The sequence below is a fragment of the Hevea brasiliensis genome, chromosome 7 (assembly GCF_030052815.1).
Source record: "Hevea brasiliensis isolate MT/VB/25A 57/8 chromosome 7, ASM3005281v1, whole genome shotgun sequence".
Lineage (NCBI taxonomy): Eukaryota > Viridiplantae > Streptophyta > Magnoliopsida > Malpighiales > Euphorbiaceae > Hevea > Hevea brasiliensis.
This window is the reverse complement of record NC_079499.1, coordinates 97,914,867-97,934,722: the sequence shown is the minus strand read 5'-3', so window position 1 is coordinate 97,934,722 and position 19,856 is coordinate 97,914,867. Positions and strand designations below refer to the sequence as shown.

Genomic DNA, 19,856 nt, shown 5'->3' with positions numbered 1-19,856 from the left:
CTCTCATGCTGATCTCCCATCTTCCGATCTCTATTATTTCGATCCCTAGAGATCGCCCAAACGATGTAATCCGATCTTTTGGAAATAAAAGTCAATTATCATCTTATTATTATTGCACTGATTATTTTCCGATCTCTGATGTGTTTATCCGATCTGGTTCCTAACTGAACAACCCTTAACTGATCCGCAATTCGAAACATTTATCTTAATATGCCGATCTCTAATTAGCCATTCTCTTTATGGAATTTGAGAGACGTGTCAGAACAGCTGGTGAATCCCGTTAACCGATGCATTGCCTGGGACATCGTGAGCATTAAATGCTCGAATGAGTATAAATAGGGGTAGGGGTTAGCCAGTTTCTTACTTATGCCATTTTCTGTCTCTCGCAAGCAATTCCAAAACTCTGCCGATTTTCAAGCTCTTCCGACTCCGTTCAAGCTCCGGTAAGGGTTTTAATCCTTCTTTTAGCTTTAAGTTCTTTGTTTTCCTTAAAAATGAGTGGCGCCGAAGGTCAGAGAGCGGCAAGCCCACTTTCCGTCCATGTTTCATGGTCGTCTGATGAAGAAGAGGTGGTCGGGCCGAGCGCACAACCAGAACCTTCTAGGGTCTCCGTTCCAGCTCGGGGGCGAACCGCACCATCGAGGCTTGTACCTTCCTCAGGGAGGGAGAATCTTCCTATGGACGAGCTGCCATCGATCTTGCAAGAATCCGATCTGCAATCGTTTAGCCAGGAGTACAACATAGAGCCCAATTCATATGAACTTATCCGGTGTCACGGCGATCACCGAGCCGATCACTCCTTTGAAGAGAATGACATGGTGATGGTATACGAGGAACAGTTAAAGGCCGGTCTTCGGTTCCCTCTGGACGACTTCTTCAAGGAGGTCCTAAAATTCCACCGAGTGTGCATCGCCCAAATTCACCCTAACTCGTGGCGGATCTTGGTAGCCTTCCGAGGCCTGTGCCGAGCTAAGGGAATCAGACCTACGGCTAAGGTGTTCGCCGAACTGCACAGGCTAACTCGCCGAAAGGACGACGAGCATTGGTTCTTTCAGGCGAAGCCTCATTGCGGGCTCTTCACCGATCTGCCCTCCTCCCTTAAGAATTGGAAGAACCGCTTCTTCATTCTGAGGAGCAAAAATCCGACCTGCTTCGAGGACTTCCGTGTTTGGTGGCACTAGGGGCCCTTGATTCCGACGCGTATTACCCTGAACAAGGAGGAAAGCCTAATCGTGATGGAGCTGAAGAATCTGCCGCCACTCAAAAGTACTCCTGTTTAGATGCGGTGACTGCCGAGCTGCATCATTGGACGATGGAGTTGATCACGGGCGAAAAGCGCGGGCTTCAGCTCTCTGATCTTGGCATCGGTATTTTCTATTTCTCAGATCTTTGGACCTTAGCGATCTCAATGACCTCTTTTTTGTGTAGGTATGGCGGGTGGTGAAGGTTCGAGCGGAAGAAGGAGAGAGATTTCCCGGAAAATAAAGGAGATGAAGCGTTCGGCCCTACTTCAAACACCGGGCCATGAACCTGGGGAGACGCAAGGAGGCCCGCCCCGACCTTTGGGGCCGCCGATCATTGAAGCTGTCCGATCTCCTCCTCAATAGGAAGAGCCGCCTCCACCTCCTCCAGTTGCTCCAAGCACAGAAGGGGGTCGTTCTCGACCTCCTACGAGGCCCCCTTCTCGTGGCGCCCAAGTACTGATTACTTCCCTAGAGAACAACCGGACCGTTCAGGAGAACCCCGATTTTGCCAAAGTTTTGGGGTCTTCCATCTGCCTTCGGGAGGATCGGGACAGACTGTCTCCGGACAATCTTGACGACATCCTAACCCGATCCATGAGTCTGAATGTAGAGTGCTTGGTGAACCAGCACATAGTCCGGGAAAAGGTGCACCACCTAGGTAAGGAGGTCGAGAAGAAGAGTCAAGAGGTGGCATCCCTCCGATCCCAACTCTCATCCGCTCAGGATTACATATCTCAAATTGAGGGGCGGATGAAGTACTATGAGGATAAGATGGCCGAACAAACTCATGTTCTGGCTGAAAGGGATCATGCTCTTAGAGAAGTCCAGGCACTTCGGGCCATGGCTGCTCAGTCGCTCATCTTCTTTGAGGAGCTTAAGGCAAAAGATGAAGAGATGGTGACAGGAATAGCCAGTGCCTATGTGAACGCTCACAAGGATCTCTTGGCCGAGCTCCAGAAGCGTTACCCAGAGGAGGACTTCTCTTGGATGGCCGACCTGGCTCTCGAAGGCGAGGAGGAAAGCGAAGAGGAGGCCGAGGGTGAAAGAGAAAATGAGCAAAATGTAGATCAGGCTGGGGGTGATCCCCCAGCCGAATGACTTGTACAAATTTTTTGAAATGAAATGAAGTGGAATGCCCTTTTTGTTCGATGAATGGTTATGATCGGAAAATTTCTAAATTATTAAACACTTGATTGTCTGAGTATGTTGAAATAACTGAAGATGATTATTAACCTAAGTGTGAGAGATCGGAAAACACAATGAGCATGAGATCGGTAGGGAAGAAATCTTTGAGCAGGACTTGATTAAAATTGGAAATTTGACTTGAACACTTAAGATCGGAATCCTCATTAAACCGGACCAAAACCTTAGCTCTTAAACTTTTGAAAGGGAGATCAGCAATAAAACTAGTAAGAAAAGATCTAGCGTCAGTTCATTTCGTCTGTTAACAGAGATCAGGAATATACTTGTCTGGTCCGGAGGTTCGACAATGGGTTCGAGAGATCGGTGAGCGATTTAATAGACTGGTAAGGCTTTGACTGATGTGAGGACTTAGCATTGATTTAATTCTTTGTGGGGAGAGATCGGAAATGTGACTGTCTGTCAAAGAGAGATCGGGAATGTGATTAGCTGTCAAAAGGACACTTAATACTGAGGTCAGTTTCAAAGTTTTATTGATTTTGGGGATCGGCCAAAATATGGTGTCGACAGGGTCAACAAGGCTACAGAAAAAGTCTTGGAATTAGTTCGAGCTTTTGGCTACCTCATCATTGTTAGACGTCCCGAGCGCGTTCCCAGAGTCAGAATCGGCATAGGTAAACCCAAACATTGCTTTTTCATAATTTTTTAGTGCTTGAATTGGATTAAAAATTCATAAAATATTCGTGATAACTCAGAAAATTATAATTCCTTTTGCATTAGTTTAGTAATGATGCTAAGGACCGCGGGGCAAAGTTTTAGAATTTTTAGAACTCATTTGGGTAGTTTTTGCAAAAGAGTTAAATTATGAGGACTAAACTGTAATTTTACATATTGTGATTAATGACTATTTGGATGGGCCCATGAGGGGCTGTGTGATGTGATTGAGTTGTGAGTGTATGATTTGTGGATATAGAAGTGCATTTTGAGCCCTTCTGTAGGTTGGGTAGGTCCTAGGTATAGGGGAGACTTTACTAGATTTTCGGTACGACTTAGGACATCTTTGATTTTTTCTTAGTTTGTATTGAGTCAAATATACTAAATAATTATAATAAAAATTATCAGGTGAGCCGGGACAGCCTTCTTCCTCCGCCCAGCTGCCACAGTGACTTCGGTTAAGTCTGTGAGTAAAATATTAATTTTAATTTTAATTTCGATATTATTATATGTTCAAGCATGCCCATGCATCACTTATATGTATATATCTATGTAGTTAAACTCTATGCATGTTTTATGTTACATTCACTGCTGTTAAAGTGTCATGGATGTTATTTGTGGTAATTTGGAGCAGTGTGCGTGCGTTGGCGTGCATGTGGTATAGTGTTAGATATGGACAGGACAGGTAGACACAGCTTGAGATCTTCGTTGGGACCCAGTCCTTCGGGGTAGACACGGCTTGAGTTCTTCGCTGAGACCCCGTATTTGGTTTATTAAGCGAAAGTCCGACTTGAGATCTTCGCTGGCAAAGATTGGATTAAGAGGGCTGTATAGGGGATCAGCTCCCGTATATATATTATTTGACAGTGTTGGGTGTGTGAGTGCTCCAAATTGCCTTTTTATGTGATTTATATGAAATTTATGACGGTGTTGCATTTCACTTAACATGGTGCATTAGTTTTAGATAGCTATAGAGATTATGGTTAAAATTGATATTTTACTCTCTGAGTCGAATGCTCACTCCTGTTCAATATTTTTCTACGTTACAGAAAGATTATTGTTGTGGTTAACCTGTTTTTCTCCTTCACAGGTCGTCTATTCACGTTTGTATAATTCTGTTAATTCATAGAATTTCTGTATGTGTTATAAATATTTATTTGATTTGGATCTGTAATATAATTTACCATGTTGGATCTGTAAACTTATTATACACATGCATGTGTTATTATGAGTATTTGGAGGATGAGCTGAACTCCCCAATTGATTATTTATTGTGTTTACAGGTCAAGTGAGTCAAAAACTCTCCGTTAAATGGCCCATGTTATGGCCGGACTTTATCCGGTTAAATTTTTGAAATTGAGCCCAAATGGACCTTAAAGTTGGGTTGAGGAATAGTTAGGCTTACTACCGGTCTCGGGAGGCTTTAGATTGGCCCAGGTTCTAGTACTGGTCCGACCCATATATTGAGTCGTGACAATATTATTCATATATTTTTAATAGAGTAGTAACACTAATTGGAAAAAAAAAATTTCATGTTAGCATTATGTTAATTGATACAAAAATAATATGCTTACATGAATTTTCATGATATTAATTTAATGAAAATAATTTTTTTTTTAATAATCAAGCAATAAACTACGTAGTGTTTTTATAAATTCTGTCTATATAATTTTTATTTATCTAATCACATTTATTTATATACACAAAGAGAGAGTTTGTCTTGTCCTATTAGTTAAAATTCTTAATTCAATTAAGTGCTATATTTTATTTATTTTAAAATAAAATATTTTACATTATTTTTATGCTATCTTTTTTATTAACTCCATATGTTTTCTCATGAATATAATTTATTAACATATAATTTTTGATATAAAATTTCCCATTCTAAGTTTGTCTATAATTAATTATTTAAATTTTATTATTATTTGTTATTTTTACAATAAAATCATAAATTTGAATAGATTAAAAATAATTTTTTAGATAAAATATTATAATTTAAAAATATATTAAAAATGATAAAATTTATGTGCAATGCACCTGTCATAAAAACTAGTATATAATATTTTAATATAATTAAGATTAATTAGATATGAGCTTTATTAAAAGCATACCTTGAATTAGCTGTTTGCTACGGCGATGGTGGCGGCGCGAAAGCCAGGAGTAGGTTCAATAGTGTGAGCAAGCACACATTTTCATTGAAGCATTCAGTGTACAGTGATTTTTGGAAACTCCATGATTGCAGCCTAAATAACCACCTTTATTCGAATTGAAATGGGAATCAATTGAGAATTACTGGATAATGGAGGAAATCACCAAGAAAAAAGGACCAACATTGATGGAGTATGCGTTTTTGTGGGTTTCTTCCACAAATCCCTAATTTATTGTGTTTATTATATTGTTCTATTTTTGTGATTTTGTTGATTTGTGGAAAGTAAAAAAGGAAGAAAATTTGCATTGCTGAGGGAGGGAAACAAAGACAAGGAAATTGATTTTTTTTATTTTTTATATATTGTTGGTCAATTAATTTCTTTTTTATTGATAAAAACTCAAAGATATTAAATTAATTAAGTTAAAAAAGATGTAATGTTGAAAATAATTATTAAGGAATTTAATATAAAAAAATTGAGATTTATCTAATGAAACTACAAAGATTCAATTAATAAAAACATAAAATTTATAAAAAAAATTCATTGTAATATATAAAGAATTTTTTTAAATTAATTTAATGCTGATTATTTGGATACAATTTCATTATTACTAAATTAAAGTTCATTATAGAGATAATAAATATTAAAAATTATTATAAATAAGTGAATTTTTAATAATATTTAATTTTTTCTTTTATTTAAAATTAGAATATATTTTAATTTATTAAAAATTATTTTTAAATAATAGTGAATTTTTATTTTATAAGTATAATAATAAAATGGAAATAAAATACTTCAAAAAAATTAAATTATTACGGAATATTTTTAAAACTTTAAAGTGTCTGTTACTGATTGTTTCATATTAATTTGAGATAAAATATTTATATTATATTTAAAATTTAAGTTTTTTTTAATTTTTATAATAAAAATTATTTAATTTATTTTTTTTATAATATTAAAATTTATCAAGCTTTAATATCGAGCACCTGTTATTTAGAGATATATTTACTTATAAATTTATATATTTTTTTTTATAAATAAATATAAGAGAATTATATTATCTCACATTAAAATTTAAATAAAATTTTTCTCTTAAAATTAACCTTATTTCTTGTTTAATTCGATTATATTTTTAATGAAGTTTTATATAATTTTTGAAGCAAAATATTAGAAGAAATTATTATTAAATGAGAAGACGAAATTTGCTCAAGATAATTGAAATTAAAATAGTAGTAGTAAGGAAAATAAAAAGGAAAAAAAAAAGGCTGAGTGGGAGTGACGTGGGATGACGTGATGATGATGGGTATGGTAGGCAATGCATACATGGGCTAAATGGGCATGTACCGTAAGCCATGGGGCGCTGTGCCCCAGCATGCAAAGAATAAAGAAAGCAGTTAATGATGCTTAGACGGGGCCCATTAAATTTTTAATTAATTATAATTTATTATTAATTATACATGTGTTTAAGTAGAGAGAGAAGATGAGAGATTCACCATCCGGCAAACGGACTTCAATTGCCGCTTTCTTGTCTCCCCATCGTACTGCTTCCCCCTGTTTTCCCTTGTCCCCTCTTTAATCCTAATCCCTCTTCTCTTCCTTTATTCTATTCTCTTCTCCTTATTCCCTTTCTTACCCTTCTTTCTCTATGCTGCTACATAATTTTCGATCTCTTTAATTAAATATCTTTATTTTACTAATACGATTGGAATATTAAAATTATAAAAATTTATTTAATTTTTTTATTGAAAATAAATTAAAAAATATAATATAATTAAAAGAAAAAATATATTTTTTTAATTTTTTTCCTATTATATGGAGGCAGAGGCATAAGTCAAAGCATGAGAAACAAGGGGCATATGGTAAATTAGGGAAAGAAGGGAGATAGTAGTGACGTGGGAAGCAATGAGTGGAGTGGTTGAATGTGATAAATTTGGGGAGACAAAACCATTGGTTTATTTCCTGCTTGTAATCATCGTTTATGTAAATTCCACATCTCTTCTGCCTTCCTTTGTCTTTCTCTATGGTCCTTGTGCCGATTAACCAAAACTCCCGTTTAAGGAAAGGCAATCCACCTCTAAAATTACCAAATTACCACTCAATATCTTCCCCTAATTCTTATATTAATACTCTTTATTATTGAATTAAATTTAAATTCATTTTTTATTTATTGTATTTAATTTAAATTTAAATTTATAGAGTCAAATTCTTCAATCAATTATAGATAAACTCTTGGATGTTTTAATATATTAAAACTCATCAAGTCTCCCACTTAATGGAAAAACAAAACTTTGTTGGTGTTGGTTCTAATGAACAACATTTCATCCAAAAATATTTTTGTTACATTTATCTATTATTAAATATGCAGTCTTTAATGAATTTCTCGTAAAAAATATTTATGACTTTTTCATATATTATTTTTTAAATAATAAAAATAATAAAAAAATAATATAAAATTTTCTTTAAAAGGGTTGAATTTTGAAATCTAAACCTTTATAGGTAATTATATAACTTGCAGAGACAACTACAAGTGGCAGGAGATTGTTAATGAATTCTAATGAATGTCTTTGTCTTTGTCATTTTCTTTGGCTTTACCGATTTAACCACATTATTCCAAATAACGCCGGCATTATAATTGTCATCCGCACTACTACTTATTCTAGCTTTTTTCCCATTGGCTATTTGAATTATTTGCCATTTCTTTTTATTATTTATAATAATTATTATAGTAATAGCAATTTTACTTTTTAAAATTAACTTAAGATTAACTGAAGTTTCTTAGGAAAAAAATTATTTTTTTCAAAATATATTAATCAAAAAATATAAAAAAGAATTAATTTAAAATTAAATTTAATATTTTATAAAATTATTTCAAATAATGTTCAAATTCAAAAATTTATGATCTTCGATAAAATTCAATATGGTTGATTTTATATTTTAATAACTGTTAGTTATTTTATTAAGTGTTAGATATTAGCTATTAATGATTAATTATTTATATAATAATTTAAAATAAAAAAATTTCGTAAAAAAATAGTTATTAAATTAATCATTAAATATAAACATAATAATATAATTTTATTAATCATAATTAAAATACTCTTAATTTTAGAAAAAAATAACTTTTTATTAATTATTTTTTAAATTTTTAAATATTAGTATAAAATATTATGCTACTATAAAATAATTATTTTAATACTAAATGAATTTTTAAATTAAAGTATTGTTAGGCAATATTAATTATTATAATAATTATTATTTATTTTGATAGTTATAATTATTTTTTTAATTAATAAATATTAGCTGATTAATTATTTATATAAAATTTAAAGTAAAAATGTTTAATAAAATTAATTATTATATTAATTATTAAATATAAAAATAATAATATAATTTTGTTAATCTTAATTAAAATATTTTTTTAATAATTTTTTATGAATATTTTTTTTAATTTTTAAAAATAATATAAATATTATAATATTAAATAATATAAATAAAGAACTAGTGTTTGATTAATGTCTGTTGTGGGATAGGTTTAAAGATTTTTAATAAATCATTCGTATAATTAAGAAATGTGACAGCACAAGGACATATTAGTCATTTAAGGGAAAAAAGGGTAAAATCGACATTTAACTTCCAAACCACGCTTGCGCCAAAAAGCAGGAATCTGAAGCCAGAAACCATCTTTTAACTCTTTCAGGTATTTTGTCTCAAAAAAAGGAGAAATTCAAAAAGCAAAAAAAATAAAAAATAAAGAAGGACAAATGACAGCGACGGATAAAATATTCCCCCGTTAAACAAGATCAACGGTTCAGATGTCTATTGTGAAAACAGATGCCAGCCGTTCGATCCAGTACCTCACCAAGATCGGCGCACGTAAGAACGATCGGGTCCCAGTTCAGGGAGACTTTCGAGAAAATAGCACAGACTTTTGAGGTCTAATTTCCTTTTTGCCCTTTTGTCCTTTTATATTTTTTTTAAGCTCCAAGTTCCTCAGCCGTAGTCTTTGTTGCTTTCTGCTTAATGGAAGGACCTTGAGCCTATGCCTTAGCTCTCTTTCTTTCTCTGTTGTTCGTCGCCTGCGATTCCTGCATTTTCTGTTGAAATTTGAAAGCGTTTGCTGATTTTCCTCTTTTTCTTTCTCTGATTTCTTAGTTCTTCAGGTACGTGTTTTTGAAACTCCAGGACCTGCTTTGTTTTCTTCATCCTTGTTTGTTTAATTATTTATTTTTCATTTTCAAGTTGGTTTTGCTTCTAAATTTAGTTCTTCTCTACTGAGATCTTGTTTCTGTGTTATTTCTCTGGTAAATGTATGTTTAGTCTTTTTAAATTTTTGTTTTGAGAGGAAGCTTGGTGTCTTAATGTGTTACGCTTTTTGTATTTATTTTTATTTTTTTAATTATTTTTAAACGAAGATCGCTTGAATTTAAGATTTTTATTATTTGATTTTTTTTTTCCTTCTTAGTCTCTATGTTTCTGTTTAATCTGTTTGGTTTTTGGTTGCTGGAAAACTGAAGTAAAAATGAACCTGAAATTTCATGCATAGAAAGCAGGAAAAAAACAAAAAAGAAAAATCTCTTCTCATTTTGGAAGGTAGAAAAAATGCATAAAACGCAGTTGACCTCCGTTTCTACGACATACCAATGTATTTATTAGCGAAACCCACCTGACCGGCTGACTCAATGGCCCGGATTATTAATCCCCAGTACTTGACCTACTCCTCTTAACCGTAACCCGCCACAACTCGAGCACTGAGTGAATCCGGGGATTTGGACCAAGTCAGTAACGCGGGGGGGTAGTACTTTGCATTGAGGTCGTTTTGGCTCTAATGGCTAAAGAAACGACACGTCAATTTTTTGTCTCCCTGTTTTCTCTTTTGGTCACTGCTCTACATTTTCCGTGCTCCAAAATGGCTGATAATTGATGCTTTTTGGATGAACTTAATTTTCTGGTGTCAAAAAATTCAGACGTTTCATTTTTTAGTTTCTTTTTCATTTTAATTTTATGGGCTTAGCTTTCTTTTTTTCTCTGTTTAAATTTTGTATCTGGGGAATGAAGGAATAAATTTTGACTTTGGATTTGATTCATTCTAAGCAGGTAAAACGTAAAGACACTAATTTGTGAAGGGTGCGATGTCTCCACCTCTGCTGGGTGTTGAGGAGGAAGGTAAGAGCAATGTCTCTTTAGTGGCCTCTTCGACATCCATTGATTGTATCTCCCAGAATGGCTGCGGTTTGAAAGAACGTAACTATCTGGGTTTGTCAGATTGTTCTTCAGTTGACAGCTCTGCAGTCCCAAGCTTGTCAGAGGAGAATAAAAACAATCTAAATTTGAAGGCTACTGAGTTAAGGCTTGGTCTTCCTGGATCCCAATCTCCTGAAAGAGAAGCAGATGTTTCCTTGCTGATTAGAGGGAAACTTGATGAGAAGCTGCTGTTTCCGATGCTTCCTTTAAAGGATGGAATCTGCTCATCATCACAGAAGCATGTTGTTTCGGGCAACAAAAGAGGATTTTCTGACACCATGGATGGATTCTCAGAGGTTAAGGGTTCTTTGTATTCAGAAAAGAACTGGCTGTTTCACTCTGCTGGTACAGAGTCTGATTCTCCACAATCTGTCGGTCAAGGGAAGTTCCCTGGTAGTTCTGGGATAAATGCAATGCTATCACCTAGACCTTCTGGTGCTCAATCAGCCATGATAAAAGAGGTGTCACAGAGAGGGTTACAGGACCGGTCTCATGCTGCCAATGGAACCAACCTGAACCAAACTGGTACTTCTAACAACAGCAGCAGTGACCCTGCTGCCAAGTAAGTGCAAATAACTAGCACTTTGGGAGAAAACAGGACAAAATAATGATGACTGGTTTTGATTTTATGTTTATTACAGGGCACAGGTTGTTGGCTGGCCTCCAATTAAGTCATTTAGGAAGAACACATTAGTCACCTCTTCAAAGAACAATGATGAAGTTGATGGAAAACCTGGTCCTGGTGCTCTTTTTGTCAAGGTCAGCATGGATGGTGCTCCTTATTTGAGGAAGGTAGATCTTAGAACCTACTCCACTTATCAAGAACTCTCTTGTGCTCTTGAGAAGATGTTCAGCTGTTTTACTATAGGTAAGCATGTTCAACGGAATGGTAAATTATGTTTAACAATTTGATATATAAGAGTAGACTCGGTTAGGGGGCTGGTTAAAGCCCTGGCTAAAGCCCTGAACCGGAGCAGAACCAGCCAGGGGCTGGTTCACGCCTTGAACCAGACTGAGAATGGACCGAGTTAAACTTGGGACTGGCTTAGGTCAATAGATTGTGGCCTAGATTGGCCTTGAATCTATATAGGGGGCCGGTTTTGGTCCCTCCCACCTAACCTTGAATCGGAATCAGCAATTCCGGTCAGGTTTAAACCGATTTAAAAGATTGTATTGTGGCAGAGGAAAGAGGCACCTTGTGGCCAACCTCCGTGTGCATGTGGCTTGCACAGGAGGTGCCACATGGTGCCTTTCTGCTCCAGTCAGCAGTGCTTCCTTCTTTAAATTCCTTCTCTCCATGGTCATTTGACTGTTGAGGTAGACGTTGCCTCCCCTTTTCTCTCTTTCTCTCTCTCTCTCTCTCCTATTTTTCTTTTGTTTTTTTTTTTTAATGGTGGGGAAAAGACAATTTTGCCTCTTATAAATGTTAAAAAAAAAATTAATTGTTTTTGAAGGCATTTTAGGAATATGAAAATTTCTTATTTCCAATATATACCATATATTTAACAGATTCATATCTCCTTCCATTTTCTCATCTCTCTCAACTCTCTAATATTTTCCACTATCTAATAACCTAATTTTTTGGTGCCTAATTTTTGATATTTTCCCCTCCTAAAAATCTAGCTGATTCAATCCTAAGCCGTCTCAAACCATAATCACCAATGAACTGGACTGAACTTAGCCCTGAACTTTCTAGAATAGCCTAGTGATGTTGTCATGATCACCTGGGTCCTGGAATAATGGATAGAGGGTTCCTGGATTGCCTGAAATCAAAGAACAAGATGTGACTATTTGATAACTACTCCGACGCTAAAGTTATCAAAGAATGTGAAAGACACACCTTCGCAAAAAACTATCACTATAAATCACGGCTGTGTCCTTGATTTCTTTCCTTATTTGATCCCAGCCGCATTTTTCGGAACAACATTATTCCTAGTCATTCGATCATATATCAAGGGAACCGATCTCCCATGCTACTGTTTTATCATATTCAGATCTTATAGAGATCAGATAATCTGAGATAATTTGACTGTTGCAGATTGCCTCCGCCCCGTTCTGTTACTTGAATCCAATACATGTCATCTTGGGCATGGGTACGGTTGACCCGACCCATAGAGTTTGGATTTTGGAGCTAGACTATATCACCTAGTTGGTGTGGTTCCGGTTCAACCCCTTAATAAATTCTGAACTGCTGGTTCCTGGCCTGGTGGCCTGGTCTCTATAGGAGTCTATTGGTCCAAGTTATGGAATAACAAAAGAATCCATTTTTGTGCGGACATGGTTACTACAGTTTTCATTTTAATTTCAGGTCAATGTGGATCTCATGGAGTTCCTCAAGGGAAGGAAAAGCTGAGTGAGAGTAGCTTGAGAGATCTTTTGAATGGATCAGAATACATGCTTACATATGAGGATAAGGATGGTGACTGGATGCTTGTAGGGGATGTACCATGGGAGTAAGTTGTCTATATATTGTTTTTTCTTCTTTTCCTTATTAGTGAAATTTGAAGTGATGTAGCAAGCTGATCCTACCATTGTTTTTAGATAAAAATGAATAATTGAATGAAGGATTTTTAATTTTAATATATATGATGTTGTTTGTATGCTAGATAATAGAGGCTTAATTCATTGTTATGGATAATATTTAATTGTATAAAAACTAAAGACTTTAGTCAAAGATGTGATTCCTTGTTTGTTGATTTATTATTATTTTTTAAAAGTTGCATATAAAGAAATCTCAAAAATAGGTAGAAGCTCAAAGAACAAGTAAGGTAGTAGAAATTGTGTTCAGGTTAGAATAGATGCAGTAATAACTAATAAATGGTGTTTGACTGTTAGCATTTTGCCCCTTCAAAATTTGGTTTCAATATTGTGGTATTATGGATTTTCCCCGAAATCCCATAGACAAGAATGACAAATGCAAACCTAATCCTTGATGAATGGGGTAATGTAATTCCTTTACTTGTTTGTTTTTCCATAAAAATGTAGATGAGTCATGAGGCAATCATATATCTATAAGTTTCAAATCATCATCAAGCTCTCTTTCATGCCCTCAAAAAGAATTTATGGTGTAAGTTTGTATCTAAGTTGTGCAAATATTGAGAAACTTGTACCATTTTCCAGAGTGAGAGAAAACAGCCACTTTTTGAATCAAGTGAACATAGTTTTCAATAGAACTCATTGTTTGGTAGAAATAAACAATTTTCTATTTATTTATTCTTCAATCTGTCGGACTTCCTGTTTGCACGATTCTTATTCCACTACAAGATAAAGAGGATGCATTTAGCCTTTGTTTGGTTTCTTAGTTATGCAATGGAAATGAAAAGAGAGTGAAGGAAAAAAAAAAACTAGTTTACATTATATTGTTTGGTTGCCTTTTGTGAGGAAGTTGGTAGAAAAGAAAATAAATAAATTTATAAAGTCTATTTTTCTATTATATCGACATTACGAAACCTTTGCTATTTATATGGTATCAAGGGTATATTCGTAATTTCAGCCTCCCTATCTTTTTTTTTCTTCTTCAGTTACCCTCTTTTCACTCCAAATTGGTGAAAATTGTTTTGGAGAATTGGAAGGAAATTAAGAAATCTAATTTCCATTGTTTTCTCCTCTTTTCCTTTCTCTAATAACTTTTCAAACAAAAGAAAGTAGGGAAATGATTTTTCTTTTCTTTTCTGCGCACTGCCCTCAAAACAAACAAAGGGTTAGTAAATTTGTAATAGATAAGAATTTTAGGTATAGGGAATGCCCAATTTAGTAGTATTTTCTATTGAGTAGTTCCATTCACTTGCATGTTTTTCAGCCAAAATCATGATTAAAAAAAGGTGTTTTTCATTTTCAATAGATTTATTGAACTCATGAAATCAATATATATTATTTTTCCTGTCCTTCTAGAGGTGGGTTCACATCATCAGGCATTTATATAATGATTTTTTTTTTGGAGGGTGCTTTTGATCTGAGTCAAGACATTTATTTTGGCCTTGTTTGTTAGTATTCCAGGCTAAATCAAATTACTTCATACTGGTGTTTTGTCATCAAGCACATGAATTCATGATAATGATCAAATGTGTTTGCATATTTTATACAATAACATGTGAATAATGACTGATTTGAAAGAGCGCATTATATCAAAATATGTGCAAAATTTACTTGGTGTAAACATGATATTGTGTTGCTTATAAAAGATGAAACAAGTAGTAACCTTGCTTCCTGGAATGAATTACATTTTATGATCATAAGCTATTAGATGTGCTTGATAAATTTGTTCCTGCTCCAACTCTTCTTTTTAATTTTGCCACAGGATGTTTATTGACACATGCAAGAGACTAAAGATTATGAAGAGCTCTGATGCGATTGGGTTAGGTATGACTTCTTTATCTAATGAATTAACATAAGTAGAAATGTTAATTCCAGTTGGGGTTAATGGATTTATTACCCAGTTGTTTCCCCCAAAATGAAGAAAATGGGTCTGTTTTATTGTTGGGAAGGAAACAATTTTTATGGTTATGACAACATTTGTGTGAATGGCTTGTGCTGACATAATTGTGTGCGAAGAGTAATGTGAATGGTAATGGTGGATAAGAGTTCTAGCTTTCTAGGTCTTTAGATTGTCATACGCCTGGTAAAATGGCAGCACTGGACAGCTGACACCATTGTTTTCAATGTTTTGCTATTGGTTTGAAGAGTAACTTGGTTGCATTTCTTTTTCATTTGGTTATCCTTAGTATGTTTCTACTATTGTTGTCATTATTTTTTTAAGGGTTGGTGTTCCTACTCTTCTTAGCTTCATTTTTCGGTCTGATACACAGCTCCCCGGGTGGTGGAGAAATCCAAGGTCAAGGCCTAGAAAGGGACTCTGGTTATGCTCAAAGAGGAATGCTTTTATCGATTGAAGAAATGTGGTGGTTGATGTGGTTCAGATGCAACGCCTGATTTATGTTTTGATTGCATGAAGAAGTGGATGTTAGTTTATGCTTGTTTCAAGCCTGATTGGTATAAAAACTGCTTTATGTTATTAAAAGAAAAGGTTACGGAGTTAATATATCTATATAGGAGTTAAGTTTTCTTGAAGTGTTGTGTATCTGATGACTGATGAATCAAAGATGACTCGAGTATTGTGATTCAACTGCTGTTTTCATGGATTTTATTGTGATGTTATTTGTTTGCTTCATTGAAAGCTTTGGGATACTGAATCCTGTCGGGCCACGTAGCTGGATAGCCGCGTAGCTGAGTTTCTGGGGTGTCTATTTCAATGTTAGCAGAACTGAGCTACAGTGATGGATCTGATTGACCGACTGAGACTTGAGTCTTTATGTGTACTTCCATTTTGAATGCATCTGATTGTGTTCATCTTGTTCATGTGGGGGAAAGAAGCGTTAATGATGATTTATTTAGAGGTTACAGGCACGTTGTTTCCTTCAGGAATGGGAATGGAATTGGGCATCTGCTCTTCTGGCGTGTGCACGTTTTTGAGTTCAGCTGAATCCACGTCTCTGGGATGGAATTAGAAGGTAATTGATAAAGCTATCTTAAGCTTTAATTTTTTTTATAAAATTTATTAACTTTTAATTTTTTAATTTAATATTTAATTTATTAGATTAATTTATTAATTATTTTATAAATAATATTATTTTATTTATATAATATATATGAAATATGTTCAGTTACTTTATCCATTGTCAAATTTGTTTTTAATCAGTAATAGTTAAAAAATTAATAAATTAATTAAAATTTTTTTTGTCTTAATATTTTTAATAAATTAAATTAAAATTTAATAATTTTTATAAAAATATTTAATAAAATTCGTGTGTGGTAATTATCACATCAAATGAGTATGAAGTGGCCCGTAGTGGTGAGATGGACGTCTCATGGGATAAAAATTTAAAACGATAATTATCCAAACCTCTACGAAATTTCTTTCTAAAATATATTTGTTGTACATCCTTAATTAAAAAATGACCTATTTTTTTTTTACCAAAAAAAAGTGTATTTTGATTCCTAATTAAAAGAAAAAAATATAAATTTAAGATTTGAAGGAGATTTATAATGATTTTAAATTTATATTAAAATAGTAATTTTATACTGTATTTATTCATTAATATATACTTTTAACTAAGCTTTTTATTCGTTATTGTTATGTTTATTAATTATTTTATTTTTTTTAATCTATTTATTTTCTTATCATAATTTAATTTTATAATATTTTAAATAAACTAAAAAGTTACATATTAATTAGCGTTATTAATAAAATTAATGAATTATATATATATGTGTGTGTGTGTGAGCGAGTACATGCTAAGGAATTAAGAACTCATTCTCCTATAAAGTCATGTTACCATGACTAATAAATTTGATTTAATATAATACATAATAATTATTATTAATAATAAAAATGGACACAAATATTAAGTGTTAAGAAATTAAAAAAATCACATATTAAATAGTGATAATAATAAAATATGGATAAAATTAACAAATGGAATAAAACTAAGAGTGTCATTTATCATATGTAAATGAAGTTATTTTGTACACCAGTTTTATTATAAATAGATATAAATAAATATTTAAAAAATATGATCACAATTTAAAATAAAAAATTAATATTATATAATTTTTTTAGGATAATTTTGTAAATATATTATTTGATTTAGGGCTTTGTTATTTAAAAAATAAAATTTTTATTTTCATTTTTTTTTAACAAAAAATTTTGTTTTTCTATATATTGAGCTTTTACATTCTTACATTATCTTTAAATCCGTTAATGAAGTATTGATGTAGTAATGATTTAGAGATAGCAATAGGATAAAAGAAATTGGCTGCAGTAATAAAATGAGTATTAATTATTAAATTAAATATTAAATATGAATATTTATTATATATATTTTAATTAATTTTATGCTAATCTCGATATTAATATTTGGATATATTTTTTGTGGTAAATTTATTTTCTTATGGAAAATAATGCGATTTTTAATAAAATTTTATAATTAATCTTTGTATAATTTTTGTAAATTGATATATTTTTTTCATAAAGCAGTTAATTACAAAAAAAAATTATTAATTTAAGTTAATATAATTTACTATAATTAATGAGTAATTTATTTATTAAATTTTTTTAAAAAATTATTATATGTGTATGTTTACATATAAAAATTTATGAAATGAATTGTTAAATTTTATTAAATATTTTATTTTTTCTAATAAAATAATTTTATTTTATAATAAAATGAGTAATTATAGAATATATTAAATATTTAATTTAACAGATCTTAAATTTATTGTTACGGTAAACTCAAATTTAAATTAAATGTATAAAAAAATTTTATTAATTTAATACGAAAGAGAATAAACATTCGGGCAAGATTTTAAATTAAAAATTAAAATTATATAATTTTTAAAACAAAATTTTGTTAATTGAATAAATAAACATTTTCAGATATTAAAATTCATAATTTTTAAAACGAAGAAAAAAATTTCGATTTATCTCAATTTTCTTGGCCAATGACCAATCAAATTTGTTTGGATTCTAAGGCAAAGAGGTAGACAACGTGTAACAGCGAGCTACAGACTTCTTCCCTTCGCTTCGTGTTCAGTCGTCACTCAATCTAGCAGGTAAGCCAATGCAGGAGAACTTAGTCTCACAGGTCCACTGTATCGCTATCCAGTTTCTTGTATAGCTCAGTTCACACAATTTCCTCTTCCATACACGCAATTGATATGCCTTATTCGCTTCTGTTTGCTCAATCAATCTGTCTTTTATTACAGTTTGATCCTCATTGTAGATGATTGGATTGCGGTCTTCAAAAACAGTGACTAAATGGCAACTGAATTTTAGGTCTTCTAATTATGATTTTGAAGCTGAACTGATGGTAATTTATTTTATCCATGTGCAAATAAATTATTCATTTTTTAAGCAAAATTAGTCATTTCTTTGGACACATTCTTGTTAATCCATTGCTTGAAAAGAGGATGAACCTTTAGGCCTAATCAATGAGGTTTTAAGCCTTTAACCTGATGAGATGGATGAATTGCAAGGCAAAGTAGATTGGATTTGGAAGCAATCATTATGTTTTAAAGTTAACACCAATTGCATGATAAAACATAGGCAATTGGGTGGCCTATGTGATTTAAGGTTCCAGAAGAATGAGGGGAAAACGTTTATTTGGGATGAAGCATTGATTCTTGGTGTCATTGATAGGAGGCCATTCACTATTTTATGGTGGGTGTGATTGTTTGCGCCTGAAAAAAAAAAGCCATAGACTCACAACAACCACGACTATAAATTATTGCCAGTTAGCTTTTAGCACTCTAGTCTTTTGGGGCCATTGTATAGTAAAAAACCTGTAATGATTTCTGCTTGTTAGTATGATAAGATATAGCATATAGTCCATATATAAATCCACATACCTAGATGAGTAGTTAGACAGATATGGGTCAAGTACAATGACTATAATGAATAGTGAAGATCAAGACGAAGGAACAGAGAATTTACAGAAGGGTAGACAATTTAGTAGAAGGCAATAACATGGTGTCACTAGTACTGGGTAAGACTTAATATTTCAAGCTCGCTTTGAAGACTTAAGTATGATTTGGGAGCTAGTGCTTTTCTAAAATACCAGTCAAAATAGTAGAGTTGAGTTAAAGAGAGATAGTTGAAGATTATTTGGGTTTATATTTAGATTGATGCTCCTGTTGTTATGTAAAGCATGGGCAAGGCCGTATAAAAGCAAATAATTAGAAAGAAGATATTAGATAGGAAAGCGAAGCAGTTTGAAAGAAACCAAGTGGTAGCCGCTTTTTATGGGAAAACAATCTGTTTGGCTCATTAAAAACTTTGACATATTCAGGCATATATATTATGATTGTTAATTTTGTTGGTAAAGTGTACAGAGAATCTGGGAAGTATGTTTATTGTTATTACACCTCACAGTGATCTCTTTGATACTGAGGCTGTATGATCTTGTTCATTAACTGAAATTTTCTTTTCTGATTTTCAGACCCTCCACAGTCTACCCCAAGCACAAACAAATCTGGGAAGTTCTTGCTTTATTTTTATATTATGTTTTGTTCTTCATCTATGTCTTCCGAAGCAGCAGCATGACACTTCAAGCCTTTGATCATGACTAGATTCAATCTTCTATTGCACTTTAGATAGAGCCTAAATGTCTCTTTCAAGTCTCCTAAATGCTATTTAAGGGACCTTCACATATTTGATTTTTCTTGTTTGTATGTTCTCTCCTTAAACTCCGCCTAAGTAGTTTGCGCTTAGCCGGTCCCAAGCCCGGATAAAGGAGGAGGGTTGCGGTAGGTGACAACCAGCGTAAAAATTTCGTCACACCCTATGATATGGATTCAAATGATATAAACGTTGGGG

At 33.0% G+C, this 19,856-nt stretch overlaps 1 protein-coding gene and 1 long non-coding RNA gene across 2 annotated transcripts; both read left to right on the top strand.

Moving 5' to 3' along the window:
- The first annotated feature begins 9,238 nt into the window (after positions 1–9,238).
- On the top strand, positions 9,239–15,608 carry LOC110646010 (auxin-responsive protein IAA9). The gene is made up of 6 exons (XM_021799293.2): positions 9,239–9,405; positions 10,340–11,048; positions 11,128–11,354; positions 12,795–12,939; positions 14,784–14,845; positions 15,292–15,608. The coding sequence occupies exons 2-6, from the start codon at positions 10,375–10,377 to the stop codon at positions 15,327–15,329; spliced, it is 1,146 nt and encodes a 381-aa protein (XP_021654985.2). The 5' UTR covers positions 9,239–9,405; positions 10,340–10,374; the 3' UTR covers positions 15,330–15,608.
- Positions 15,609–17,958: 2,350 nt separating this feature from the next.
- LOC110646006 (uncharacterized) lies at positions 17,959–19,612 on the top strand. Its single transcript, XR_002493076.2, has 3 exons — positions 17,959–18,094; positions 18,248–18,351; positions 19,480–19,612. It is a non-coding gene; the product is annotated as an uncharacterized LOC110646006 (long non-coding RNA).
- Positions 19,613–19,856: the final 244 nt, after the last annotated feature.